The following is a 9,258-nucleotide window of genomic DNA, read 5'->3' as shown; positions in this document are numbered from 1 at the left end:
GTTAGGAAATATAAACTCTAAACGGACTTGATTTGCGTCACTCCACTACTCATGTTGTGTATCAGTAAATACATCCTGAAACATGTTCTCCTGTATCAGCAGCGTGCAGAGCCAAAGCTTGCAAATGTTTGTATATTGTAGACCACACTCCATATGATGTGCATGCTGCCTTAGATGTGGACACACAGGCAACAAAAGGAATGCATCTTGAGTTTCAAGGTTATGAATTTGAAGGATTGTTTTATCAAGGTGGTTAAAACAATGGAATGAGTTTTTCATTTACAGTAACGTTCACAGACAGTGCCCTCAAGTGGCTAAATGTGACTATTACACCATGAATGTCAAGACGGTCACTGTCAATGCAGGAAACCTTAGTTGAAATGATCCTTATCCTACAGCTCAGTTTTAATTCAAGAGAATCTAAAGTTATTAAAATACAAAGTAGAGTTGTATTCAATTTGATGTTTCAACCTGAGAAATGCAAATGTGAGGTATTAGTCACATACCCTTTATTTTTCATGCGGCTAAAACAGCAATCATAGAGCCAGCAACTCAGTAGCATTAGATGGATAATCTCAGTCCTCCACAATTACAATGTTACTCATGTTAATTACTCAATTAATATGTTACTCAAGTTAAAGCACTGTGATGTTGGTGTGTTGGTGACTCCCAACATTTCTGTGCTTTCAATATCTTCAAGATCTTCATAAAAAAAAAAGGAAAACAGAGAGAAAGAATATCTTATGGCGAAATACAAAATACACGTGATTCCAATACACCTCAAAGCATGGTGTGAGTGGGCAAATAAGGGGAATGCCTGGCCTCCATGCCACCACTCTGTTCTTAAGGGTATAGCACAGTTCCACTAATAATACTGATCACTGGCCAGGCAGCCAAACATCTGCCCATTGTGGTGTCAGTCAGGGTGTGAGCTCCCTCTGCAGGGCTGGCGTATGTGGTGCTGCTGATGTTTCTGTAGCGCTGCCCTGGCTGTGTGAGGACGAGTGATCGCAGGTCTGTCCAGGAGTTTGGACATCTTTGGAGTTTGAAGATGCTTGCTGCCAGACTGTATACTGGATGAGTCCATCTCTGCACTGAAAGACAGAAAACTGATCTTTAGTACCGCCCAGCAATTAGGTTTAGGTCCACTGTTACACATTGTATTTAAATCAGCAGTTTAATTCAAATTTCAATTACATATTTTTCCCAAATGCATATCATTTTAAGAACAATTCAAACTACATAAGCGATACAGGAGCTTTAAATATCAAAAACAGAGTAAAATATATAGTTTTATATACTGAATAAATACACACGCATATAAAAGTAACCTTCGTAACCCTTTCTATGACGTCCATGTCTATGATATGTTATTAACATACTGTTAATGCGTTATAATTTGCTTCTATCACTGTATAATTATAGTTCTAAGCACTAAGCACTAAATATGTATAATGCTTTACAATAAAATTCATAACACAATATATTTATATTTACACAATAGCATTTTATAATAATTTAGAAGATGTTTTGCAAGGATCATAGTGTATTATAATTCCCATAGTTGTATATTCTAATTATAATGCATTATAATCACTGTTATAATGTATTATAAAGTGATTATAACTTATTTTCAGTGGTCATTGGAGGTATATATATATATATATATACAAATGTCAGTGACCAGCAATTATGAAATATTATGATACTTGACCTTAAAGGCTTTATAATGTGTTATAATTATTGTTGTGAAGCATTATGAATACATATGAGTGCTTAAAACTATGATAATGCAGTGCTATAAGCAGACTACAACACATTCTATCTTCATAATGCAATATAGACATGGGCATCATAAAAACCTTTAATAATGCCATACCATGAATCCATGAGCCCATTAGCCAGGGCACTTGTTAGAGGAGGGCGGGGTGTGTGTGCAGGCAGGGGCAACAGGCGCACATCTGTCCTGGTCAACTGCTGGACCCTCTGGAGTGTCAGGTCTGTGTCTCCTGTAGCTGAACCTGTCCCGGGGGAGCGCCCTACGCTGAAGTTAGGTAAATGTTCTGAGTTGGTCTGGCTGAGCAGAAGCCTACGTGCGCGAATCCCTGGTTGCTTACGATGACCAGTTGTTCGTGTAGCACTGAGAGGGGGAGAAGGAGACAGCGTGCTGTCTGGGGACAGGGACAGTCGAGCCACATCAGGGGATACGGTTTCTCTGTGATGCAGGTCTGAAAACAAAACATTGCAAAGGGCTTAGCAGCTGCCATTACTGTTTGTAATCTACTGATATATCATTTGTTATTTTCCTTTTTAACTTCTCTCAGTTTTCTCTTTATAAGTAACAGCAAGTTTGTTCTTCCGTGAGCATTCACCTGGGGAAAGAGACTGGAAAGAGGAATCTGGTAAGGCAATATCTCGGCTGTCACCGTGCTTCTCCGCTACATGTTCATCATCACCACTGTCATTCCTTACACCAAAGCCTTCTTCTTCTTCATCATCATCATAATCATCATCATCATCATCATACCCCTCTTCTTCATCACTATGCCGAATAGCCAGAACCTGTGGCAATCTTTCTGTCTCTATGGCCTGGAGACACCTGAAAAACAACGTAGAAAGATGTTTAGTTTCATCCCCCTAAGGTCAAGAGAGGAACAAACTAGAAGAATATCCCAGCAGTTCTGCATCATGCATTTAAAGGCCAAATCCTCGATAGGTATTCAGTACTCTTTTTAAACTAGACTATCTGGGTTGGAAATGTATCATATTTCAATTGTGATCCATGTAGCTGAGAGTACATGGTCTGTAGTCAGATATTAGGTTGTTTTTATATCATTTAGTGTTTTTCCAGCTTAAGGAAAAAGGCAGTAAGGTGTGTAAGGAGTTAGTACCTGCTGTGCTGCTCCCTCCAAGCTCTAAGCTCAGCAAACACATCAACGCGTTCTCTAACATCAGGCTCCTCAAGGTCGTACGTGTGTTCTGGTACATGGATGGGCAGGTCGCGGGGGGTGAAAGTAGACTTGGTGGGTGCCGTCTATGAGATCGAAGAGAGGGAGAATGAGCATGAGGGTAGTAGAGAGGAAGTTAAGAAACAGAACAGAATAGAGGCCTAAGAGCTGAGTACATTAATTATAGATAGAGTACCGGTCAGACAGAGAGGCAGAACAAACACAAGCGAGGCAGACAGAAGAGGAGGGAAGGTAAGAGGAAGGCAGAGAGTGACAGCAGTGGCGTTTATATGCCAGTATGACAGATAACATGGCGTTAGAAGTGAGAGCCCCATCTGTCAAAACGCTGCTGCACCCTTCACACATCTCCATCCCTCCGTGTCATCCCGCCACTGTGCCTGTCTGTCCACTCAGGTTTCTGTCCTCCTGCTAATAATTAACTCTTTCTGTTTATGACATGACAATAAAGAGATGAGCTGGTGGTGTCAGACAGGCATAATGGCCTGCCAAAGCCCATAAAGCCTGTTGTTCCTCTAAGTCCACACTAAATACCTGACAGCAGGCAAGAACATATAGACAGTTTAATTCATTTGGATTAATTTGAGATCTGATTAACACAGATCTCTGGGTCATTTTTTGTAGTTGTTTTTTTGAGGCACCACAGTGAAACACAGTTAAATCATAAATGTAAAATAATTTCCCCCTCATTCCACTCATGTCTTCAGGCCCGCTTCTCATACATCACGTTTCTATACATTTATTCACTCCTCCATCTTCTCTCTCCTCCTTTCTCTCTTTCTCTCACATTGATCCCCACTAAACCTTCATATCCCACTCTCTCACAGAGTACATTTCAATTAGGAATGGACAAGTAGAGAAGTCTTAGAAGAGACTGTGTTTAAAGTAACAAGATGTTGTTGATGGAATTGTGTTGTTTCTCCTCCCAACACACACCACTTACCCTCAACTTTTCTCGCCTTGCTCGAATAGCTTGGACTGGGTTTCCACAGAACAGGATCTTGCCAGCTCCTTCAAAAAGCAATAAGAAAAGGATTTTATTGAATCAAACTGTTTTCTGACACAAGAAATGTCCTCTCGGTGGCACTGTTGAGTAAAGATTGCAAAGTTTATCTGCACAGGGTGATGCTCACATTAATTTAAATGTATAGATTTTGAGAACAACAAGTGCCTAACCATGCGTCAGGATGCTTGTTTCTGCTTCCACTGTAGCTAGATCTGAGTCTGCAGAGCCAGGTCTGGATCCAGGAGGGGAGAGAACTCCAGGCCTGGTCGCTGACATGGGTCTGGAGCTAGTGTGGGGTCTGGAGCCTGCTGACGAGAGGGGCCAGACGCAGGAGAGACTGGAGGCAGGGCGCCTGGCTGAGCCTGGTCTGCTGTAAGGACATGCACTGTCTACTGTTTCCTCTACAAAGACAAAAGAGAGTGGCCCGTTAAATACATTGCTGTAATCAACTGGAGCACATCACTCCAAACAACATATACAGACACACACCGTCTTCAGTAGCTGCCCGAGAGGAGTTGCGGTCTCTGATAGAGTTTCGGAGAATGGCCCAGTCCTCTCCCATGGTGCTGTTGCAGCTCAGCCCGTCCTCCTCCACTCTTAAATCATCTAGGTAACGCAGCTGAGGGACCAACTCCCTTACTGCAGCCCGATAACTATAGTCTGCCGTCTGTGTAGAAGGGGGGAAGCATAGGAAAGAGAGAGACAGAGTGTAGAGGACAGACAGGCAAGGGAGTATTACAAGATGAATAGGATGTGGTGTGATATTAGTTAGAAACTGTGACTTAAATGTGTGCACAGCAGTGTAAACTATGTTACACCTTAGTACTCATTCTCAACATAAGCAAGTGAAATCTGTTTCAGATAGTTCAGACATGACTGATATATTGAATGACATGCACTTTGTGAGGAAATGTATAGACATTGATGTATTGTGGACTTGTGACAATAGACTGCAGTCTATATCTTTGACAGATTCATGGGTCTCATGCATAAACTGTGAACTGTCAAACGTAATGTATAACACCTCTTACAGTTCACACAGTAAATTACATACGTTTTGAAACGGGTACGATATGAACTCATAATCGTAATTTCATTCTGATTGAGAAGTAAGATGCTGTACATACTGTGTTGCTTCACACTAAATGAGCTGATCCACTGTGTTATGCAAATATACTTATTTCAGTTTAATGACATGTAGCCTTATGAAACAGTGTTTTTGGGACTGAATTCCACAAGAAAAGCATCACAGACTCAGTTTATGTGCTAGTGAAAATTATATAAAAATGTAATTTAATACACACAGACAACACAGATTTGTGCTTGACATAGAGACTTAATAATAATGTTTGATACTCCAGTTGGCTCAAAAAATAGAAAATAAACTGTTAATCTAAATGACTTTCCATTATAGCTACAGTAAACTGTACTTATCTATACAAAGGAATGCATACATTACATATTAGAGGCTATATTATGTCCTGGAGATGATAAAGAACAAGGATAAGTTGTAATGGAGATGTCAGGTGAGGTCATTATTTCAACGGACATAAAAACTAGAAAGTATTGATTTATACAGTCAACCAAATCAGTGATTAGCAGTCCAAACAACGGTTCTAAATGTGTACATTAATATATTGCATATAAGCTAACCATCTTTTTGCACTCGTTTGGACCATTATGACATTTTACTGTAATGCATCTGTGGAACTAAACTTCTTTGAGAGAGAGAAGAAAGACAGAGAGAGAGTCCAGTAAATTGCTGAGCTACTGAGCCATCAAATTAGAGCTTGGCACCCCTGCCCTTCATCAAACCACACAGATGCAGTGAATGAAAAAGAGAGTGAAGGGCTGGCACGGAGGAAACGAAAGAGAAAAGAGGAGGAGAATGAGGGCTGGGAGAGAGGAAGTGAGCGGATGTGTGTGTGTGTTTGTGTGTGTTTGATGGAAAGAGAGAGAGAAAGCAAGAGGAGTGATAGTTTGGCAAGAGAGCAAACCCAAGAACCCCTCAGTCACTACAAAGCGCAGGCCTAATGCATATTCAGCTCAGCATCTCCCCTCATTGCCCTAGTTTCCTAATTAATGCTCTGCTGGTGGGTGTAAATAAATACATTCACAGTGGCCCAAAAAACTCTCAGCACACTGTGTCTCGAATCAGCAGAAAGTGAAAATGCAGCTTCTACCCTGTATATCCAGCTACACTCAATATCTCTGAATAAGTCCATGGTGATCTGCTCTGTTTTCAAAAGAGATTGAATAGCTTTGTACTGTAGTAATACAGAATTCTCTCTGTGTCATTATGACTTATGTTTGATTATTTTGATGCCTCATGCTCTCCCAGTGTCATACCTGGTGCGTTGAAGACCCAGATACCGAGCGGTGACATCACACGGATACTTTCATGTCTCAGCTCATGCTAATTACATTTAGGTCATTATCTGATGAAGCCATGAGGGCTGACAGCCTGCTGGCACAGGAGAGACAACTAACTGAATGATACCTACATCAGAACCGCAAGTTGCATTTGCAAGTTGGCTGAATGCAACACTTTCTTTTTGAGGAACTCTAGCGAGCTCCTTGTTCAAGCTTTTAGTCAGCTTCTACTTTCACCAGATTGCTTCTACTCTGACCTTAGCTCCACTTGGTACTGGCTGGAATTTAAAGGGCCCATATCATTAAAACTCACTTTTTCAGTGCTTCTGCACATACATTTGGGTATCTGGAGTGCTTACCAACCCACAAACTTTCAAATAAGACAATTCAGACAGTTTTGTGTCGGCTGCCTCGGTCAGAAACCCTGTAAATTAACAAGCCATTCAGTTTTGGCTCCCCTTCCTATGTCATATGCAGGCTCAATAGAATATACCGTCCCACATGAGTTTCTCCACAAAAGGCTTGAAAACTACCTTTGCCATTTTTCTCCCAAGCCAAAGAGAGCAAACTGGGCTTTTTCGGGTGCAGGGCTTAAAGAGACAGTCGCTAAAACGTTTCAAACTGAAGGGGAATACTGGTATATTTAGACGGACAGTGTGAGAAAAGTCCTGTCTTTTTTAAACTCTAAAGTATGTAAACATGTTCTAGTAGAAACCCAAAATACTACGATGAACCTGAAAATGAACATGATAAGTCCCCTATAAATGTATTCTGTTGTTATATGTTAATCTAGATAAGAACATCAGCTACATGTCTATGAGACACATGCACAGAAGACATGTTAACACACACAGCTCCGTCAAACCTTGCATTATCATCAATGCATCATCATGCTTGGATGGTGACACTATTGAAAATAACTGTTGGTCTTAAGTACAGTTCAGGCAGATCCATGACTTTTGCAGCTAATTTTGGCTCTCCCTGATGTCTCCAATTCCACTTTGGAACAATGCTAATATCTGTGTCTGCTAAATCACACAGGACAAACAAGGAATCTAACAAGGTCAGGGACATACTGTAGGTCTGGTGAAGGAAATGTGGGGTTACACCTGATTTATGTTCAAGTGCCATCTCTTTTAACAGGTGCCGACAAATATAATGATATTTTTGTTTTGTAGTTTAATAAAATTTGCAAAACATTACATTACCTGGCAGGCAGCGGGGTTTGGGTGCACACACACAGGGTTTCCTTCCAGGGTGAGCGTCCGCAGTTTGTCACACAACCCTAGATACTGAATCTGGACTAGGTCATCCACATCATTCCCTTCCAGATCTAACAGCTGCAGGTTTTCCAGCATGCCAACCTGACTCAGGTCTGACACATTGTTATAGGCCATGTACAACTCCTGAAACAGAGAGAGGATGTACATACAGTGTAGTAGAGAGGTAGAGAGGAAGAAAAAGGTTTGATTAAATAAAAAACTAGCAGACAGAAAATGGCTTACGGGCACAATGAGTAGGATTTTCCAAAAAAACAATGTATAGACTAATAATCCCTCTCAATTATCACTAGAACTGTGTGGCAGTGTATCTGCAGAGACCCTGCCTGATGTTAAGCAATGGCGGACATAGCGACGAAGAAACGCAAATACAGTAAGGCGAAACGTCAAGCGAGCAAAGCTAGTTTCTGTTATGATCTTGGTTTCTGTTTCCTGTTTTATTTTGAAATGTTGCCTTCCACTTGTGTCATGTCTTGTATTACTTCCTGCCCTTGTGTTTTTGCCTTCTCCCCAGGTGTCTCCTTCCCTTCATTAGTTTCCTCCTGTGTATTTGCCTTTCTCTCCCAGCTGTGTCTCGTTCCCTCGTTTAGTGTTTGTGTGTATATATCTCTGTCTGTCCCAGTGTTCCTTGTCAGTTCGTCATCCATGTGTCATCCTTGTTTGTTGATGGTTCCTCGTGCCTCCTTGTGCTCTCCGTGTCATCCTGTTTACATTTTGTATTTTTGTTATTTTGTAAGCTTTTTGAATAAAGCCCTCTTTTTGTTAACTTCCTTCTCTGCCGTTTGCATTTGGGTCCTCACATTTTCCTCACGTGACAGTACAAACTGACCACGGAAATGGACCCAGCAGACTGTAAAGATTTCTATAATTACATCCTGTTAATTTGTCTGTTTGGGTAATGGGAAAGAGCCACCTGTAAGAGGGACCAACATGTACTACTTCGAGAGGCCCACGGGAAGGTGGCTGGCAAGCCATGGTTGATGAGACTTCTGCCTGAGAATATCAGGGATTTTGTCAATCTCTGCAACCAGTCTGCCTTCATGTCAGCTCGCCTACCCGCCGTTCCTTCTATTCCAGCCCCTGACCCATTCCTGTAAACTTGCATGGCCCTGGGAGGTCCGCGCAGTGTCCAGAGGACTTCCAGGTAATCTGACCATTCAAGCTGCCCTGCTATGAGCTCCCAGCCTCCAGGTCCCGCTGCCGGGCCGCGGCAGCCTCCAGTTCCCGCTGCCGGGCCGCGGCAGACTCCCGCTGTCGGACCTCCGCAGACCCCTGTCCCTGCTGCCGGACCTCTGCAGACATCGGCTCCAGCTGCTGCCGGACCGCTGTATACCCCAGCTGTTCCCCAGCTGCCCCTTGAGGCCCCAGCTATTCCCCAGCTGCCTCTCGAGGCCCCAGCTGTTCCCCAGCTGCCCCTCGAGACTCAGCCCCTGTGCTCCCTCTGTCCCTCGAGACCCCAGCCCCTGTGCTCCCTATATCCCTCGGGACACCAGCCCCTGTGCTCCCTCTGTCCCTCGGGACCCCAGCCCCTGTGATCCCTTCGCCTCCCCTGACTCCGGTGTTCCCCACTCCTCTCGAGGTCCCTTCGCTTCCCTCTCCTCTCAAGGTCCCTTCGCTCCCCTCTCCTCTCGAA

General features: G+C 42.8%; 1 protein-coding gene across 4 annotated transcripts in view; it reads right to left on the bottom strand.

Annotated features, from left to right (window-relative positions):
• Positions 1-251: 251 nt before the first annotated feature.
• lrrc56 (leucine rich repeat containing 56) overlaps positions 252-9,258 on the bottom strand; it is a 36,213-nt gene continuing 27,206 nt past the window's right edge. For all 4 annotated transcript variants that reach the window (XM_029433561.1, XM_029433562.1, XM_029433560.1 and 1 more), the window contains 8 exons: positions 7,554-7,751; positions 4,462-4,639; positions 4,143-4,373; positions 3,910-3,977; positions 2,892-3,034; positions 2,373-2,599; positions 1,880-2,228; positions 252-1,094 (listed from right to left, as the gene is read on the bottom strand). In XM_029433561.1, the coding sequence (XP_029289421.1) occupies positions 917-1,094; positions 1,880-2,228; positions 2,373-2,599; positions 2,892-3,034; positions 3,910-3,977; positions 4,143-4,373; positions 4,462-4,639; positions 7,554-7,751 (1,572 nt within the window). In that variant the 3' untranslated portion in view covers positions 252-916. The remainder of the gene's footprint in view (positions 1,095-1,879; positions 2,229-2,372; positions 2,600-2,891; positions 3,035-3,909; positions 3,978-4,142; positions 4,374-4,461; positions 4,640-7,553; positions 7,752-9,258) is intronic.

The sequence above is a fragment of the Cottoperca gobio genome, chromosome 6 (genome assembly GCF_900634415.1).
Source record: "Cottoperca gobio chromosome 6, fCotGob3.1, whole genome shotgun sequence".
NCBI classification, from domain to species: Eukaryota; Metazoa; Chordata; class Actinopteri; order Perciformes; family Bovichtidae; genus Cottoperca; species Cottoperca gobio.
Note: the sequence above shows the minus strand (reverse complement) of the source record. Positions and strands in the feature narration are given on the sequence as shown.